We start from the raw sequence: 20,386 nt of genomic DNA on the forward strand, positions 1-20,386 counted from the left end.
GAGAGAGAGAGAGAGAGAGACATCCAAGATGAGAGATTGTCATTGATCAGCTGCCTCCTGCATGCCCCCTATGCGGATTGAGTCTGTTACCCAGGCATGTGCCCTTGTCCGGAATGAACCTGGGACCCTTCTGTCCACAGGCTGATGCTCTATCCACTGAGCCAAAGCAGCTCATCCCATATATACATTTTTAATGACCACCAAGACAGGTGTTCAGATCCAATGGGAAAGAAAACCGGCTCATTTCTTCCTGTATTTTACAAAAGTACCTCCTAGCGATGTATTGGGAAAATAAAGAACTTGTCCTTCACTATGGATAATTTGGGAAGCTGCTTTTTCGAGACTCATTTTGCGGGACCAATGGGAGAGTAGTAGGAATCCGGGCCCTGGAATGAGGTCCAGTGAAAAGCAAAAAAAAATGAACAAAGCTTTGGGAAGGAACATTTTTTTCTAGCTCAATACGCTCAATTAGAGCTCTTGGCCGAAGACAAATCTAGAAAAAGGTGCCCAGCACCTCACCCCAGATTCCTTCCACAATGTTGGCCAGCAGCCCTGCGGCACCCCGCCTTCGGGAGCAGGAGGCAAGGAGTCGGGGGGCGGGGCAAGCAGCGTGAGGTCATCGCAGAGCGACGCTGGCGCCGCAGGCAGCGCCGGCGCCACGTGACGTCATCGCCGCCCGACTGCTTTCCGGAAGACGGCGTGGCAGGTCGGTGAGGTACTCTTGCAAGCTGGGTTTCGCGTTTTTCTCGTGCTCGACTGCAGCCCAGCTCTCTTGTCCTGGGCTTCCCCCGCCGCTGGCTGCGAGGAGCGAGGCCGGGGCTCGCAGCCCCCCGCGAGGGCGAGCTCGCCCCCTAAGAGCCTGGCGCACACGTGGTTGCGCGAACCCCGCGTCGCCAGTCCCGGGGCTGCTGGCAGGTCCGGGCCTACCTGGCTCCCTTTCGCCTCTTTCGGTCCAGCCTTTCGCCTTTTATAGGCTCCTTAGCTCCGCCTCCCACAGATTGGAAGGCGGAGAATGTAAGGACACAGGACTGGACCGTTAATTTTCGGCCGCCTTCAGCCCTCGTTGCAGGAAGGAAGGCCGAAGGGAGAGCTGGAGGGGAGGGAGTAGCTTTCCCCAGAGGATGGGCTCCTTTCCCCCTTCAGCTGAAATCGGGCCCAGGAGTGGATACTCTCAAGGAAATAGTTGTGCTTCGTGACCCAGGAACGTTCCGTGTCATTCAGACTTCTGTTCGCTGTGCGGAGGGACCCGCAGCGTCGCCCTGTTTGTTCGCTGATGGGCAGCTGGGCTTGACGACGATGCAGCTCCCCGTGAGGTGTCTGCTGCCCGCGGTGGAGCCTGTCGGGACCGCCTGATGGTAGATGCAACCGAGGCTTCACTGTCATGTTGAGGCTGGGTCTGAAAAATCATTAGACAGCCCCTTTGGAAATCCAGAGAGCCGTCTGTGATCGTTTGAAACGATAGATCGCATTGTTTTGTTGAGAGAGAAAATAATGGCAGTGCGGAAAATGGTTTTTCAAAATAAAACAGTTCTCAGTCAAGCCCTAACCGGTTTGGCTCAGTGGATAGAGCGTCGGCCTGCGGACTGAAGGCTCCCAGGTTCGATTCCGGTCAAGGGCATGTACCTTAGTTGCGGGCACATCCCCAGTAGAGGGTGTGCAGGAGGCAGCTGATCGATGTTTCTCATCATGTTTCTAGCTCTCTATCCCTCTCCCTTCCTCTCTGTAAAAAAACAAAACAAAAACAAAAAAACCCACAAAAACAATTCAGTCAAAAGATGTTACGGCTGATTTTAAATAGCCGTGTTGTATTACAGTTGAGGAGTGATGGTTTCTCATGACCTTTTACATGGCTCTTTTAAAAAAATATATATCTTTGTTGATTTCAGAGAGGAAGGGAGAGGGAGAAAGAGAGAGAGAGAAGCGTGAATGGCAGAGGGAAACATGGATGGGCTGCTTTCCGCTTGCAGCCGAACCAGGGATGGAGCCCTCACCGGGGCCTGCGCCCTGACCGGGAATCGAACAGGTGACCTGTCAGTGCAGCGGAGGAGGCTCACCCAACTGAGCCACACGGCCAGGGCATGATTACGTTAGAGATGAGGAAAATGTCATAAGCAAACTTCATGGTTTTAGAAGGCAATTTTGCAGCTTTATAATTTTGAAAACGCTTCACATTAAACATTAGAATGCAACACTATAAGTAACTTCTTTGTAATCTGACATGATTATTCATCTCCATCTCCAGCAACCTCTTTTTAATGTACTTCTTACTCTGTTATCAGGCTTTGTGGTAACTTTTTTAGAGGTTAACATATTTAAAAAAGACGAAGCCTATTTTTTTCGCAGTAAAATCTTGTCAGGAGAATTACAGGTAACACTAACACGGACTGACTGCCAAAGATAGCAGTGTTTATTGAGAGATTGTTTGTATATACATTGCACTATTATTTTCTAAGATAATTCAGTGCAACAAAGCCATTACGGTAATAGAATTCTGGTGCAAAGTCTGCAGAAATCTCTAGTTCCAAAAAATTTTAGATACTGGCTTTGGTCTCTCACTTAGTTCATAATTATGTGTACCTCTGCTTGGCATAGGGATGGAAGCAGACCCAGAATGTACATTATATTTTTTTCCTTTTGATCCATGTGGTGACTTGCTAATATTTAGAAGTCCAAATTCAAATATGATATTGAGATTCTCCAAAATTTGGTTCCAGTTTACTTACATTGGTTTTAGTCAGTTAACAAAATGTTACTAAATACCTAAGGTGTGGCAAGACATGTTAGTCCTGAGGGAGAGGCCAGCACTTTGTATTAAAAGCCTCTCCTCCGCCCAGTCAGCATGGCTCAGTTAGGCGAGACTACTTTGGGAGATATGGAAACCTCTATAGAGGAGCATGCATTTGATTGGGTTTCAAAGAATTAATAGGTTTTGTTAAGCCCAGAAGATGGGGAGGGGTTATTCCAAACAGAGGAAAAACCCTCACTTCTCTCCCTTCAAGACCTCCCAGTCAGCTGTTTTAAAGGTTCTTTTGCACTTCCTTAGCTTTCTTCTGTGCCTACTATCCAATTCCTCATTCTGGGCAACCATTCTTTTTGTAGGCCTATTGAATATTGCTAAAGAAATTCACAGAAGACAGAAGTTAATACTATTTAACCCTAACTGAGTCATCTCAGTTGCCTGACTTTACCTGGGTCCTCTCAGTTCCCTGACAGTTCCTTTATTTACCGCTGTTCTTTTCTATCTGTGAAGAAGACCGATAGCAAAAAATTGATTCATTTGAAATACGGTATTGGAAGAGAGGTCTACAAATACCGTGGATCATTAGACAAGCTGGTCCTAGAGCAAATTAAGCCTGAAACATTGCTGGAGCCAAAAATGACAAAATTGAAACTGTCCTACTTTGGACACATCTCGAGAAGGCAAGATTCTTTGGAAAAGACAGTAATGTTGGGAAAATAGGAGGTAGCAGGAAAAGAGGAAGATCAAACATGAGGTGGATTGGCTCCATAATAGAAGCCATAGGCATGAGTCTGTAGGAGCTGAGAAGGGCAGTTGAGGACAGGACATTGTGGCCATCACCCATTTGTAGGGTCCCCAGGAGTTGAGCATTGAGAAGACTTACATGCATATTCAAGTATCTCAAAGATAAATATATATATATTATTCTTCAATTTTTGTTCACTTTAATATATCTCCGGACTCTGAGCTCTACTTCATACTTTTTCAATGCTGCAGAGTTTCTTATTGAATGAATAGATCATAATTCAACTAGTTCTTATTAATGGGTACATAGGTTGTTCCCTGCTTTGAAGTATTTTAAAAAGTGTTGCAGTGGATGTGCTTGTGTGAAAATAGATATTTTGAGAAGTAAAATTGTGGGGGTCAAAGAATTTGTACATATATAATTTTGAAGCATAGTGCCAAATTGCCTCAAAAAAACGCCCAGTTTACATTCCAGTTAATATTGAACGAGTGGCTGTTTCTCCTCACCTTTGCCCATACTAGGTATTATCAATCTTTTAAATTTTTGCTTGTTTGACATGAAAAATAGCATCTTGTTTTGTTGATTTATGGTTCTTTAATTAGGAGTAAGATTGAATAACTTCATGCTTATTAGTCATCTGGATTCCTTTACTTGTGAACTGCAGGTTTTCTTTGTTCATTTTTCTTTTGGGTTGTAGGTATATATATGTGTGTGTGTGTGTGTGTGTGTTACATTGATTTGTAGAGGCTCCTTTTATCTCTCTCTATGCTGCAAATATTTTTCCCTAGTTCTTCATTTGACTAAACTTTTTTGGTCTGTTTATTTTTTAATGCATATATTTTTTATAAGATGTAAGATACTAGGATTTCTTTTAAGAGGAAATTTGTGACATTCATAAAATAATTATAGACACCCTGAAATGTCAGCTTTTGTTGGGAATGTTGGCAACACTAACCTCATTTGAAGCCACAGGCTCTGTCTTGTTTTAATGAGTTTTATTTAGCAACTGTCACAGATCTGGTGGCACTCAGTAACCCACCTTCCCCTCCCCTTCAATTATATTTGGAATTGAGATGAGATGTAAGAGAGCTGCTTCGTATTCTAGAGCAGCGGTTGCCAATCTTCCAGACCTCACGGACCACAGGTGGTCCGCGGACTACTGTTTGGCGACCTCTGTATACTTCAGATTTAGGTTTCCCCCAATTTCTGAACTGAATTGTATTCTAAAAGTTAATTTATGAGTTAGCTATCTAATTTCACTATAGATATAATGTACATAGGTTTGTTATTCTTGCTCTCAAAGTGTAATTACTCCATGAAGACTAGCTTTTTTTTTTTTTTTTTAAAGCAAATTTAAGATGTTATGCTATTTTACCCAGGGAGATTATATATATATATATATGGAGAGGGAGAGAGAGAAACATCAATGATGAGACGGAATCATTGATTGGCTGCTTCCTGCATGCCCCACACTGGGGATCGAGCCCACAACCTGGGCATGTGCCCCGACTGGGAATCGAACCATGACCTCCTGGTTAATAGGTCTACGCTCAACCACTGAACACCACCGGCTGGGCAGCCCAGGGACATTTTTTTGACATAACTATAATGCTATTTTCATAGATGGCAAAATTATCAGTAATTTCTTGGTGTCATCTAATGCCCAATCTATGTTCATATTTCTTTCTCTCCAAAATATCTTTTTACACTTGGTTTATTTGAATCAAGATCCAAACAAGATCTATACATTCCATTTGGTTGTTATATCTCCTAAGTTTCTTTTATCTCTTCTTTATCTACCACTGTTCCCTTTTCTTTATTTTTTTTTTCTTCTTCATGCCATTTACTTGTTATAGAAACCAGGTTAGTTATTCTACAGTGCATTTCTCATTTCAAATTTGTCTTTTTGCTTTCTGGTGGTAACTTATTTTTCTGTCCTCCATATTTCCTGTAAATGGAAGTTAGCGCTAAAGGCTCAATTAAATTCAGATTCAACTCTTTTGGGGAGTTGGAAATGAAACATAGATGATGCCGTGTACATCATAGTCACGTCAGGAGGTTCATAATATGTTTGTCAAACTTTCAGTAAAGTGAGGACAGATCTCTCTGTTCAGGGAGTGTTAGTCTCACCCCTCCGTTGTAAATTTCCTCATCATCCTTTTATTTGTTGGTGATCATTGCCTGCATCTATCATTTCATTAGGGGTTGCAAAATGGTATTTTGGGAAAAAAAAAAAAAAAAAGTTGTCATTTCTTTCACATTTGTTAGCCGGAATTTGAAATCTAGTTTTATTACCCGGGAGCCTGACAATCAAAAATAACAAAGGTGCTGTGGGAAAATGCTGTCAGAATAGCACCTTGAGATGCCAGGAGTATACCTTTCTTTGCTGTAGTTCTGGTGGTTTAAGGAGTGTGGTGGTCTTCTTGCTGTGTTAGCATGGCTGGGCTGCTGTCCCCAGATATTCAGTAAAACACCAATCTAGGTATTTGTAGATGTGATTAAAATCCACAGCCAGTTGACTTTACATTAGGGAAGATTGTTCTAGATCAGCGGTTCTCAGCCTGTGGTCGCGATCCTTTGAGGGTCGAACGACCCTTTCACAGGGGTCGCCTAAGACCATCGGAAAGCACATATATCATTACATATTGTTTTTGTGATTAATCACTATGCTTTAATTATGTTCAATTTGTAACAATGAAAATACATCCTGCATATCAGATATTTACATTACGATTCATAACAGTAGCAACATTACAGTTATGAAGTAGCAACGAAAATAATTTTGTGGTTGGGGGTCACCACAACATGAGGAACTGTGTATTAAAAGGGTCGCAGCATTAGGAAGGTTGAGAACCACTGTTCTAGATCATTAAACTGAATCGTTGAAAGGCTTTCAAAGCAGAGCTGAGACTTCCCTGACAGAAGAGAAATTTCCACCTGTGGACAGCAGCTCCAGCTTGTGGCTGAGAGTTCCAGCATGCCCTTCCTTGGAGGCCTGTCCTGCAGATTTTGACTTTCTTAGCCAGCCCCCACAGTTACATAAAACCGTTTCTTGTCATTGATCTCTTCATATACTCATATCAGCTACTCTCCTGACTCTTGTTCTCTGATAAAATGGGGTGGTGAGAGTCAGAGGATCTGCTTAGGGTTACCATATAATGAATTGCCCCGACTGGGACCTTTGAGAGAGAGATGAGCATGTGGCAGGCTGGACTGACCTCCCTGAAGTGGAGAGTCAAGGGAAAGGGAGGTGGATGACTGCAGTTCTGTGTGTGACGCTGTGCGCCCCTCCTTTTCTCCTGTGGGTGCTATGGCTACCATAACCAGTGACAGGAGGGAAGGAGCAGCCGCATTCCAGTACTCAGGAACTATCTATGTAAGATGTTAGAAGAAATCATTTGAATTTGGGGGAAAATTCTAATAGTAAAAGAACCTTTTTTTTCAGACTGTCTTGCCCCCTTTTTTTTATTTTTTTGGTTAAGTAAAAGGTAAGTGGTTCCGTTCAGATTTAATGAGGGTAATTATTCTTACTTACTGCCTTGCTTTCAGTGTTCACCTTAACCCATTTTAACAATAAATAACTACTTGTTTATTGGGGCTTAGGGACAGGGAATAATTGCAGGAAAAAAATCTCCATTATGATTCTAAAGAGTGAAAATATTTTCTAATAGAAAAATTGGATGAAAAATGTACATTTAAATAAAGGCTTTAAAAAATATACTTGCAGTATTTGTTAAAAGCCAAAATACTTTATTAGAATATGCCTTTATTTAAATGTAATGATTATTTTTATACAAATTTAACATGCTTTTTGAAGTAACAAAACTTAAACAATGAAGAATGAAGAGTTAAAAGAATGAGCTTTCCTTGATCCTACTCCCTACTCCCTGCCCTTTCTCTGAGAGAATTGTCTTTTTTTTTTTTATGTCTCCTTCAAATCTTTTCCTACATACTAGTAACTACAGATACAGGTTTTGAAAAACAAATGGCACATACATTATGTGTTATATACTATAGAGTGTTCTATGACATTTTTTTCACCATTTCTCATTATGTGTTACTACATAGAGATTTACTTCTTTCTTTTTTTTTTTTTTTTACTGTGAACAATAATTTTTTTAGTCATTTTTGTTTACAACTGAAGCAATGGGAATTCAAAATTAACATCCTTGCCTGTGATATTCTTATAGATATCAGAAAAAGTTTCAACCTTGTGCTCCACGTTGTTCTGGTGGGCTTTATCCAAATGAACTTGCTTAATTATAATATTCTCTTGGATGGATGCGCTACAATTTAGTTAGCTGTTTCTGTATTGGTGAATAGATTATTTCCAGGATTTTGTTATAGGTTATTTATTGAACACATGTTTATTGACTGTCAGGCTGTGCTAGTGAACAAACCCCCAAAATTCTCATGTTATTACCATTCTTTAAGATGGACAGACAATAAATGAATTAAATATGTCAGATGTTAATTGAGGACTGTAAGGTAATTGAGGAGATAGGAAGTGTAGGGCCCAAGGGGTGGGGTGTAGTGGGCGGGCATGCATTTTAAAGAATGTGTTCAAGAAAGGCTTACCAGTAGGTGACATTTGAGTAAAGATCTGGCAGATAAAGTAATAAGCTATGAAGCTGTTGGTAGGGGAGGAGAGGAGGAACCGGACATTCTAGGAAGGGGAGAAGAAGTACAAAGGCCCTGAGGTAGGGCCAGGCCTGCTGTGATGGGGAAGAGCAGTGATACTGTCCTGGCTGGAGTGGAATGAGCAAGGGCTGGAGCGGGAGAAGCTGAGGTCACAGAAGGCTGCAGAGAGGGTAGATTGTGTTGGGCTTTTTAGGGCCTTGTAAGGACTTTGTCTTTTACTCTGAGTAAGTTGGTAAGCCGTTGGAAGTTTCCAAGCAGAGGTATGACATAGATTTGGAATGACCACTCTGCTTTTTCTTGATAATAAACTACCGGGTTGCAAATAAGGAAGCCATTTAAGAGGTTATTGCAGCAGTCTAGACAAGGCATAACGATGGCTTAGACTGGTTTGGACCAGGTTGGTAGCAGTAGATGAGGGAGGATGAGGTTAGATCAGGGGTGGGCAAACTTTTTGACTCGAGGGCCACAATGGGTTCTTAAACTGGACCAGAGGGCCGGAACAAAAGCATGGATGGAGTGTTTGTGTGAACTAATATAAATTCAAAGTAAACATCATTACATAAAAGGGTACGCTCTTTTTTTTTTTTAGTTTTATTCATTTCAAACGGGCCGGACGGGGCCGTAGTTTGCCCATGGCTGGGTTAGATTCTGAATATGCTTTAAAGGTAGGGTGAGAGAGGAAAGAGTCCAGGACTTCTCTAAAATTTAGGGCTAGACAGTTGAAAAGGTGGAGTTACCATGAAATGAGGCAGGGAAGACTATAGTAGGCAAGATTAGGAATTTGGCTTTGGGTGCATAATACTTAAGAATCTATTAAAATATCCAACCAGAGATATTGAGTAAGCAGTTGGAAATGTAGATTTAGAATTCAATAGGGAGATCAGGGCTGGAGATACAAACCTGGGAGTCATCAGTTTATTAATGCAATTTAATTAAGGACAGTCCTTGGGACACTTCAAGGTTAAGAGGCTGAGGATATGAGAAGGATACTGCAAAGGACACCAAAAAGGAGCCAGTGAGGTAGGACGGAAACCAAGAAAATGTGATGCCCTTGGAAACCAAATGAAGGGAGTCAATGAAGTCAAATGATGAGCACTGAGACTTGACCATTGAACTTAACAGTGTGGCTCTGTGGGTGATCTTGATGAGCAATTTTGAGTGAGAAGTAGAGGGCCTGTTTGTAGTAGATTCAAGGAAGAATGGAAGGAGAGGAATTAGACTGTTAATATAAGCAGCTCTTTTGAGGAGCCCTGAAAGGGAGATATAAAATGGAGCCTTAGCTGGAGCAGGATATGAAGTCAAGATGTTTTGTGCCTTGTATGAGATGGAGAAATAAAATGTTTTAAGATTGATGGTTAATGATCCAGCACAGGGAAAACTCATGCAAAAGAAAGTGGGGAAATTCGGAGAAGAGTTTGAAGAGTCTATTTTACTAAGTTTGTATGCATGTATACAAGGATTTCTGTAGATTATTAAGAGGATTTCCTGAATCAAAATTCAGTGTGCCAAAGTTGTGGGTTGGATCCCAGTCAGGGCACCCACAGGAGTCAACTAAAGAATGCATCGATAGGTGGAGCAACATGTTTCTTTCTCTTTTCCTTTCTCTGAAATCAATAAAAATGTTTTTAAAAAAGAGTATGTGCATTTAAAAAATCTGTGCCAATTTATATTTTACTTTCAGTATATACCCTTGTTAACATTGACCTTTCATAATCTTTAAAATTATTACCAATCTGATAGGTGGTAAGATATCTTCATTATTTTAATTTGTTTTAATGGTTTGTAGGAACTCAATGTAATCTAATTAATTCTTTGTTATATTTTGACAGATATTTTCTCCCAGGTTGTTTCTTTTAATATTGCTTATGCTGTACTTTTACCAAAAAGATTTTTTTTTTCTTTTTAGTGTTTATGTAGTTAAACCCATCATCCTTTTCCCTTTTTAAAATATATTTTTATTGATTTCAGAGAGGAAGGGAGAGGGAGAGAGAGATAGAAACATCAATGATGAGAGAGAATCATTGATTGGCTACCTCCTGCACACCCCACACTGGGGATCGAACCCCACAACCCAGTCATGTGCCCTTGATCGGAATCGAACCCGGGACCCTTCAGTCCATAGGCTGACGCTCTATCCACTGAGCAAAACCAGCCAGGGCATCCTTTTCCTTTTATAGCATTTGGGTTTCATTTGGATTACATATATATTTTATATAATCTTGTAATATGTTTATTCATTTACCTTTTAGATTTATGTGGAATTTATTTTTGTGTATGTTATGAAAAAGGTGTGTAAGTTTTCCATCTTTTTCTACATTCTAACCAGTTAAATACTAGAAGAATTAACTATTTCTTGAAGGTTTGGTAGAACTTACCTGTAATATCTTGTAGGCTGTAGGCTTGTATCCTTTTGGAGGGCAGATCTTTGACTTTCTATAAATTTTTCCTTTAAGGCTCATGATCTGTTTGTTTATATACTTCTTTTAGGTTAGTTTTGGTAATTGATTTTTTCCCCTATTATCTCATTCTTTTTATTCACATTTTCAAATTTATTGGTTTAAGATTTTACATGAAGAGAAGAAACACTGAGTCTCCTCTCTATTTGCAGTGTATCCCTTGTACTTATATCTTTATTTGGACAGTAGGTGCTGGAGCCATACTTTGACAGTGCTAGAGACTGGGGTAGCTGCTTTCAGCCCTTGTGGCCCAGCTCTTACTGCCCTTCATCTTGGGGTTATTCCTAGATTCTCCCATTTGGTTTCTAAGAGATTGTAGGCTCCTTTATTTCCGTTTCCTGTCAGTCTGATCCCATTTGCTCTTAAGCTTCAAAAATTTTTTTTTAAAATATATTTTATTGATTTTTCACAGAGAGGAAGGGAGAGAGATAGAGAGTCAGAAACATCGATGAGAGAGAAACATCGATCAGCCGCCTCCTGCGCATCCCCCACTGGGGATGTGCCCGCAACCCAGGCACATGCCCCCCGACCGGAATCGAACCTGCGACCCTTCAGTCCGCAGGCCGGCGCTCTATCCACTGAGCCAAACCGGTTTCGGTGCTTCAAAAATTTATACTGTTGGATTTGCTGATGGGCATGTGCCTCTTGGTTTCCAGCATTACTGTCAACTTATTTTTGTTTCTTCTATCATTTTGGAGGGATTTTTTTTGAGGGATGAGAGGCAAGTATGTGTTTTCAGTTAGCCTTTTGAAATAGGAAGTCACAAGTTTTTCCCCAGTGTTTTTCTTTTATCATAGTTCTTGGTTTATTTTTATTTTATATGTTTTATTTTGTTAATCCTCACCCGAGAATATTTTTCCATTGATTTTTAGGGAGAGTGGAAGAGACAGGGAAAGATAGAGAGCAACAGCAATGTGAGAGAAACACACTGAATGGTTGCCTCCTGCACAAACCAGGACCTAGGCTGGGGAGGAGCCTGCAGCCAAGGTACTTGACCTTGACCGGAATCAAACCCGGGACATTTTGGTCTGTAGGCTGATGCTCTACCCACTGAGCCAAACCGGCTAGGGCAGTTCTTTGTTGAATTGCCGGTTGCACAGTAATTAGTAACTTTACAGCATAAGAAGTGATAGTCAGTTGGACTTTACTTTTTTTTTAAAATGAATGCAGATATCTCAGTAGAATATATACTTGTTGAATAGAAATGTTGATATATTATGACTAAATATTCAAATAGCACTTTTTAAACTTAAATGACATAGTCATAACATTTAGAGCTATAAGGGTCTTTTACAGACCATTAGACCATTTTATGGATGAGGTATTTGAGGCCTAGAGAGATTCAGTAATTTATCTAAGGTGACAAAGTTAGTGATCAAGCAAGATGGAAAACCCAAGTCTTTTTACTTCAATTCTGCTCTGCTATGTGCTATTTTACCACATTCTTGCTGTTCTCTTTAGCTATGTAATGAATGAGGTATTTTCAGCTAATAAAAAATTGTTTTAAAACATGGCTTAGAACTGCTTCTGAAATTTGGTCTTAGATACCATATGAAATACATTGATGTGTATTTTTCATTTTCTCACATAGATATTAAATATTATGATATAAATGTGAATTTTAAAAGAATGTGCTGTCAAGGTATGCTCTAGCCTAAATGAAAACCATACAGTTTATTTCTCCCAAGTTTCCTCTTTTCTGCTTTATGTGATTTATGGGCTCTTTGACTTTCTTCTTAATATTTTAAAGAAGCTTAAGGAATATATACATATATATATATATATATATATATATATATATATATATCGGCTTGAAAATGGTTTTAGTGATAAGTAATCTTAAGATATTTCAGACTTAGCATTTCTCACTTTTTAGTTTAATATACCATGCTGCTAGATCAAAATCCTAGGTTTGGAAGGACTAAAATATATATTTTTAGAAAAGAAAAGATTATTTTTTTTCAGCAAGCATTAGGGGATATACTTATCACACTTTCATTGCTTTGCTTGGTCTTTAACTTCAATAGAAAGTTTTTAAAATGTAGGATTTTGATTATTGATATTCTATGTTTGGTAGTCATGTCTTTAGTTCTTGAAAAGCATTCAGAGTTTGATGTGTAGCATTAGTGACTTGTCCCCTGCTCTCCACTCCATCCCCCTTCCCAAGCAACTTAAGAAGAGGGGAAGTTTGTAGTTGCTCTATAATTATATTCTAAGGTTTGTTTAATTATCTTCAGGTTTTAACTCCTAGCACTTTTGAAGTACACGGTATGACCTATTGATTTTTTTTTAACCCAAAGAACAATCTCTGTCTCTATTGTGAATTCTAAGAATTTACTTTTTTTTTTTTTGCTAGGTCATAATGGCAGAAGAAGAAATTAATGAAGACTATCCAGCAGAAATCCATGAGTATTTATCAGCATTTGAGAATTCCATTGGTGCTGTAGATGACATGCTGAAGACCATGATGTCTGTTTCTAGAAATGAGTTGTTGCAGAAGGTACTTTAAAAATGTAATTCAGAAAACAGTGTTATGCTAAGAAATAGATTAATGATATATGCATGCTCCTTTCCCCCTTTATTTCAACTTTATAAGTGTTTGGAACTCCAACCTTAGGAAATACCTCTTAACTGTGTTTTTATTTTGACTTGGTTTTGGAAACAAAAAGGAACACTCACAGCATTCTTTTCATAGACTCTATCTTTGACCTTTTAAGTATTACAATGATGTTATCAGGGTTTCTGGAAACCCTATAGGACAAAAAGAGTAAATTGACTTTGACAGTCTAAAACAAATCTCATTATGTTTCTTCTGTCTTTGGTATTGCCTAAGCATTTTAGCCTGCTTCTTATACATAAATGCATCATGTACTATGTTTATATTGATAAATTACTTTTGACATACAAAGCCCAGATCGTAAGTCCTGAAATTAAAATAATTCAAAAGAATTTTTCTTGGATTATACACATTCCTTGTCTAACTAAAGATGATACTCTGAATTGAAAATTTTGGGGCAAAAATCACTGGTTAACAAACCTTTTTCTTTTTGCAAATTATTTCCAGATCATTTGGTTATTGGATTATAAAACGTGAAAAAAACATTTCTTTGAAACATTGTGCTCGGTGAAAATTTAAAATATATGATGGTTCTCAAAGTTTGAATTTATTTTCTCTCTCTTTCTAATAGTTGGACCCACTTGAACAAGCAAAAGTGGATTTAGTTTCTGCTTACACATTAAATTCAATGTTTTGGGGTATGTATATTTGGAGTTAATTACAAAACAAATTATTTATTGAGTCAAGGGTGATTTATTTTTTAAATGCTAGCACTTTATATGTAGTTATACTTTGTGACAATTTTAATAGTCAGATACAGTATTTATTTCTTTTAAATAAAAATGCCATATTCTTGTGAGCCACACACATATTTATTATTACATAGAGGTTGAATAATTTAAGATTTAGTCAGTCATTTGTGTGGCATTTCTTTATTTCTTTAATTAATGCTCTTCATTAATATATACACCGTTTTATTTCATGAAATCTTTCTCTTGTAGTTTATTTGGCAACTCAGGGAGTTAATCCTAAGGAACACCCAGTAAAGCAGGAATTGGTAAGATTGCAGTGGATTTCTTTTTACTTTACATGGCTGTTTGTTGTAGTATTCCTGAAGGTAAACTCACATTACCTTTATCCACTAATTGCAGAGAATAAAATTATTCAGAGTTGAAATTATGAAAGTTAGTCCAGATTTCAGCATGTCTTTAGTTTTTCCTTTTCTTACCTTTGTCAGAGAATTGGTGCTTCATATATATTATATAATCTCTGGATGAGAAAAATATGTTATGATTCTAGTAATTATTTATAACTTCATATTATTTTTCCTATAAATTCTTGAAATCTTGTTCATCTCTACAACTGCCTTTTATTTTTTTAAACTCTTACACAATTCTTAAAAGTATATTCTAGTTGATTTACTAGCAAAGACGGGAAAGTTTCTCCCCCACCTTTTCAATTCTTCCATTAATTCATTTTCTCAGCAGTAAAGAATCCAGTTCAGCAACAAAGCTAAAAGCTTTTTTGGCACCAGTTGTATGTGTACTGTCCAGTAATTCTGCATTAGTGACATATTTACAACCTGTAATAAATCTTCTAGGTTTGTCTTTGTATTCCATTTAGATGTATAAGTACTGTATATAAGGTCTGGTATCTTAGAGGTTTTGCTGACTTCAAAAATTAAATCATTCAATTTAAAAGAGAAAAATCAGAAATCAAAATTATGGTTACCTTCTTAACTTCGTTTTATGAATAAGAATATTAATTTAATCTTTGTTTATAAAATATAAGGTAAATATAAATGTGAATATACTTGACACTATATGATTATCCTAAAGTCTTATGGTAGTTGATATATATGTTACATACCACTTAATAAAGCATAGACTACAGTAAAGTACATGGTCATTTACTTTTAAAAAAACGAATAAACCAGATCTGTTGTCTTCATTTTGTTAATGTGTGGACTAAGATATTTTCTTCTTTTAAAGTTCTTGAGGGAAAATAAATATATTTTTAAATACAGAAATTGTGAAAAAAATACTTAAAGCAAAATATAAAGCAATATGATACACAGATCTTGATCTGAGCAGTGATATTGACTTTAAATCCTAAGAAGTATGCATTTTACCATCTGTTTTCAACTGTCTAATATGGACTGCGTGCGCCTTTATAAAATTTCTCTTTTTCTTTTAACACAAAGTTATTTGGAGTATTTTAATACTTGGTTCTGTCATTGGAAAAAGATAAAATCATCTGTCTTCTTTCTCTCTCAGAACCCACTTTTTGGAGGAGTACATTCATATTCTGGACAAGGGCTGACAAAAATATATAAATCTTTTTTCCTTCCGTGGCCTTGTGACAGACATCACTAATTGATCATTGAGTTAGTATATGAGAGTTATATCATGAATGGGAAAGGCACTAAAACTGGTGAATTTATTCATTCAACAAATATTTGAGTGCCCGGGAGGAGCCACGTATTATTTTCGAGTGAGGTGATTCCTCAGTGAATAAAGCTCATGAATATCCTTATCCTGTGGCAGATGTCAGCCTATGGAGTGGAAAGAGACAATTAACATAATAAATTAACAAACAAATATTAAATATACATTAATACATGGTATGTTAGGGGATATATAATATATATTATGGGAAGAAATTAAAAATAGCACCAGGCTGGACTTTTGCTTTTATTCTGAGAGAAATAGGAGCCATGAGAGGGTTTTGAGCAGAGCTGTCAGTCTTTTTTAATTAAAAAAATTCCATGGTTCTACATTTTTCTGTGTCAGAAAAACAAAACTCCAACCTTTATGTCACTGTTTTGATTATTTTCATGAAACTTGCTTTTAAGCAGTGATTAATCATTACCTCTATTTTCTGACTCTCGTACCTTCATTTCTCCATTTGAACTATAGAATAGTCCTTCATTCTGATTAATGATCTCAGAACATTTTAATGCTATGACAACGTATTGTGTTTCTCACCTTGTTAAGTCTGATTAGAACTGTACTAGTATATGTCGTTAGAAAATATGTGCTTATCAATCAAAACTATGAAATTGAATAAAAGATTGTATATTTTCATTCTTCTTATTTTAATTGTGACACTCCAAGGTAACATTAAAAAAAAGAAATCGCCCTAACCAGTTTGGCTCAGTGGATAGAGCGTTGACCTGCGGACTGAAAGGTCCCAGGTTCGATTCCAGTCAAGGGCAGCATGTACCTTAGTTGCAGGCACATCCCCAGTAGGGGGTGTGCAGGAGGCAGCTGATCGATGTTTCTCTGTCATCGATGTTTCTAACTCTCTCTCTCTCTCCTTTCCTCTCTGGAAAAAAATCAATAAAATATATTAAAAAAAAAATCAATCCTACCTTACCCATTTTCTGCTTGGAAAATTTTTAGGAGAGTTTAGTTTGTATGTTAGAAGTATATGAGGTTTCTGTTTTAGATTATAGACTTCAGGTAAATAAGAGCTAATATGTGGATTTAGGTTAATGCTATCTAAGAATGTATAACTACATATAAACACTTAAGTGTGTACCTCTGGAGTGATGTCAGTATAGTTTCTCCTCTTTTGAAATGACTTTGTGATGCCTATATTCCCCTAGACTATGAACTGCAGGAGAGCACGGGTATGTTTATCCTGTTCACGTGCACTTGCTAGCTCCACCTCATAGGCAATAAATACATGTCTATTGAATTTAACTGAGGTATAGCATAAAAAATTACTGGTGGTGAATCTTTTGCCTTTCTCTCTCTCTTTTTATCTTTAAGGAAAGAATCAGAGTGTACATGAACAGAGTCAAGGAAATAACTGACAAGAAGAAGGCTGCCAAGCTGGACAAAGGTGCAGCTTCAAGATTCGTGAAAAATGCCCTCTGGGAACCAAAACCTAAAAATGCATCCAAAGTTGCCAGTAAAGGAAAAAGTAAAAAATAACCTTTTGGTTTTGATGTACACATGTTCAAAAAGTACATCATTTTTATTGTTTAACACAAAATAGATGGTGATTATGTGGCAATGCACGGTTTAAATGTATTCCTTATTGAATTCATATATAAAATTTACATTTGAATTTGTAATGCTAAATACATTTCCCCCCAGAAAGATGAAGTTATCTTTATTGATTTTCGTATAGTGTACTGTGAGGTTTTTAACATTGTGGTGTATTTTATATTTATAGTTTACCATCTCTCTTGACAGGACTCTTGTTTCCTTATATAGGTCAACCTTTCAAGTACTATTTTATAAGCAACTATGAAATTTAAGTTAAATGTTCTTTGTAAACATTTGTCTATTTTAAATGAATAATGACTTTATGAAGTATGCTTTCTGAAGTCTGAAGTTATAAATACATCTGTTTTCACTATATACAAGAAAAAGTGAAATGACTTAAATGTGTTTTTTTTATGTGTAGTTACTTCATCATGTTTTCATGATTTGGGAATTGCTTCTTTTGATATTTGAAGTGTGAATTTAAGACTTTAAGGTTATACTTTAACTTTTGGCACTCTGCCTATATGTCCCATTTGAAGTAAAATATATTCTCATTAATTGTGGATGGGAAATGAAGTTGTAATTGATGGCTGAATTTGGGCATAATGGCTACATCCTATCAAAAAAGGCTGTAAGTGTTGTATAGCTGACCTGTTTATTCTCTTTTGAGTAAACTTGCCCTTGAAAATGGGAAGTTAGATTTTAGAAATCATTAGGAATAGAAAGATTCATGAGTTTTGTTCCTGATGTGTAGTGCCCACAGTTCTATCAGTCTCACTTTTCATGTTTGATTACATGTTTTTGAGGTCATGTCAAATACATGCAAGCATTTTGGAACAACTTTCTATGTTAACTTCCACTTAAGCAGAGGAGAAAGCTAAAATGATATTTTATTGTGTTTATATTCTGATATATTTTCTTGAAATATTTGTTACAGATAATTCTAACATTAAAATTATTTTTATGGCTAAGCCTTATGAATTTTAATTATATTCTCTTAATGTTTTCAGTCTTTGAATTCACATCATGTGTAGGAATGCCAAGTACTTTAATTTTTGAAAAAGAAGTTAAAATTTTCTGTGTGATTAATTTTCCATAACTAACCTTGAATAAATGGATTTCTTGATTTATGGTAGCAGATATTGGAAATGGTCTTAAAAACTAATGGATTTTGTAAAGCATGTTGAACTCTTTCTGTGACATGAAGAGGAAGTCTCTGATAGATACTGAGAGTCTTCTGGCTCAGATGTCAGACAATTTTTGAAGTGGAAGAACATTTATAGTTATTTCATTATTTTTTTCTCCATTCAAATTTTAGTTGTTTATTTTTAAACAACTTCTTTATGAAAGATATGTTATTAGAATTAAGTGCAGTGTACATGTGTGGCCTTATTTATTGCAAAGAAACTTACAACTTGCATTTCTGTATGTTTCTAATTTCACAGAGAAAAAAATACACAATTGTAGAAAATCATTAGCCAAATTACAAGTTTGTAAATGTCCAACTTTATAGTCTGTCACGTTGGAGATTTTTAGGTGAATAATTTTTTCAGTGTTTGCTAGTAGAAATAAAAAACAGTTTGAGCTTTGCCCAGTGTGGCTCAGTTGGTTGGAGCATTGTTCCTTACACAAAAGGTCATGGGTTTAGTTTCAGGTCAGGGCGCATACCTAGGTATCAGGTTTGATCCTTGGTCAGGGTGCTTATGAGAGTGTGTATGGGAGGTAACTGATCCATGGCTTTTTCTTTTACATCAGTGTTTCTATCTCCTTTCTTCTCTCTCTAAAATCAATAAAAACACCCTCAGGTGAAGATTAAAGAAAACAGTTTGAGTGTATCTCACTTTATTATATATAATTTTAAATACTTAGCACATAAAAAAGAGCTGAATGGTGATAGTGCACTGGGTTGTGTATTTGTTTATTCATTTCTCATGTACTTAATGATATTTCCATTGCCAAACACTGCTGGGTTCTAAATAAGATGATTTCAGCCTTTATTCTATTTTTATAGAGTGTTTGAAAAAAGTAGTCTTTTTGTTCAATTCAGATTTTCAGTTACTGGAAAATAATGACAAATTGTGCTCATTAACCTTAGTCAGAACCATAAAGGGTGAGAGGTTGATCTCTTTGACTCTGGTACCGTTATTGTTAACACAGTTTGTTCCAAATGGCAGTCTGCTCTAAGTTTAGATGTTAATTACACCTTTTATTAATCTCTGGGAATTAATAAGTTGGGGAGGTTATAGCTATAGATATTTTTAAGGCTAGAATTATGGACCATTAATTTAATACTAAATAATGAGATTTTGTCTTTTAATATTATTTTAAGTACAATTTTCTTGTTCATAGTTGCAGGATGAGAATTCGTTTTAGTAAAGTAGAATATGTTAAGGGGAAAATCGAAGCTTGAATTATGGTTTACATTCCTGGAATTAGGAGGTTATGGCAAATTGATTGGTTTTTAAAATACCCTATAGATTGAAAAATTGTTCTACTTAGCTGTTAGGAGAGGGTTGGCATTATTTCTAAATAAAGCTTTGAAAATTAGCTACAAATGTAGCCAGGAAATGCTTCAAAACTGAACCATGCATTGAATACAGATACTGTTTTCTTTTTAAAAAATATATATTTTTATTGATTTCAGAGAGGAAGGGAGAGGGGGAGAGATATAGAAACATCAATGATGAGAGAGAATCATTGATTGGTTGCCTCCTGCACGCCCCCCACGGGACTGAGCCCACAACTCAGACATGTATCCTGACCGGGAATCGAACTGTGACCTAGTTTGTGGGTCGATGCTCAACCACTGAGCCTTGCTAGCCAGGCCAGATACTGTTTTCTTAGGTCATTGGAGTGAAAGATGTTTTAGGAATCACTCAGTTATGATACAGTTGAACTATAATTTTATGCAAAAAATGATCAAATTTTGACTTGACAAAGTGATGTTAACTGAGAAAGATTTGAACAGTGATTCTGATCCTTATGTAATAGCTAAGTTTGATGTGTAAAGGGAAGGAAAAAAGCACCGTCATCTCATTTTCTCCCTCCTTAGCATACTTACTAAACTTGCTCAGATAAATTCAGTGGCTCTTGGGCCAAATGAGCTTGGTAGCAACCTATTTTATATAAATGTGGTGTACTTTCCTAATAAAACATTTCCTTTCCCCTATATCTTCATCTGAAAGTCTTTTGTTTTAGAAATACAAACCATATTTTGTTTATTTTATATATTAATATTCCATAGTTGTC

General features: G+C 36.9%; 1 protein-coding gene across 1 annotated transcript; it reads left to right on the forward strand.

The window, feature by feature from the left end:
- Window positions 1–652: 652 nt before the first annotated feature.
- On the forward strand, window positions 653–18,703 carry C1D (C1D nuclear receptor corepressor). The gene is made up of 5 exons (XM_081101418.1): window positions 653–706; window positions 12,939–13,082; window positions 13,771–13,837; window positions 14,141–14,196; window positions 16,916–18,703. The coding sequence occupies exons 2-5, from the start codon at window positions 12,945–12,947 to the stop codon at window positions 17,078–17,080; spliced, it is 426 nt and encodes a 141-aa protein (XP_080957544.1). The 5' UTR covers window positions 653–706; window positions 12,939–12,944; the 3' UTR covers window positions 17,081–18,703.
- Window positions 18,704–20,386: the final 1,683 nt, after the last annotated feature.

Source organism: Myotis nattereri, assembly GCF_964212035.1.
Source record: "Myotis nattereri genome assembly, chromosome: 10".
Classification (NCBI taxonomy): domain Eukaryota; kingdom Metazoa; phylum Chordata; class Mammalia; order Chiroptera; family Vespertilionidae; genus Myotis; species Myotis nattereri.

Bases quoted from the DNA above. Each gene is read 5' to 3' on its own strand.
- C1D (XM_081101418.1), top strand. From the start codon at position 12,945: ATGGCAGAAGAAGAAATTAATGAAGACTATCCAGCAGAAATCCATGAG. The intron at 13,083-13,770 runs GTACTTTAAAAA...TCTTTCTAATAG, and splicing joins GAAATGAGTTGTTGCAGAAG to TTGGACCCACTTGAACAAGC. The intron at 14,197-16,915 runs GTAAGATTGCAG...TTTATCTTTAAG, and splicing joins ACCCAGTAAAGCAGGAATTG to GAAAGAATCAGAGTGTACAT.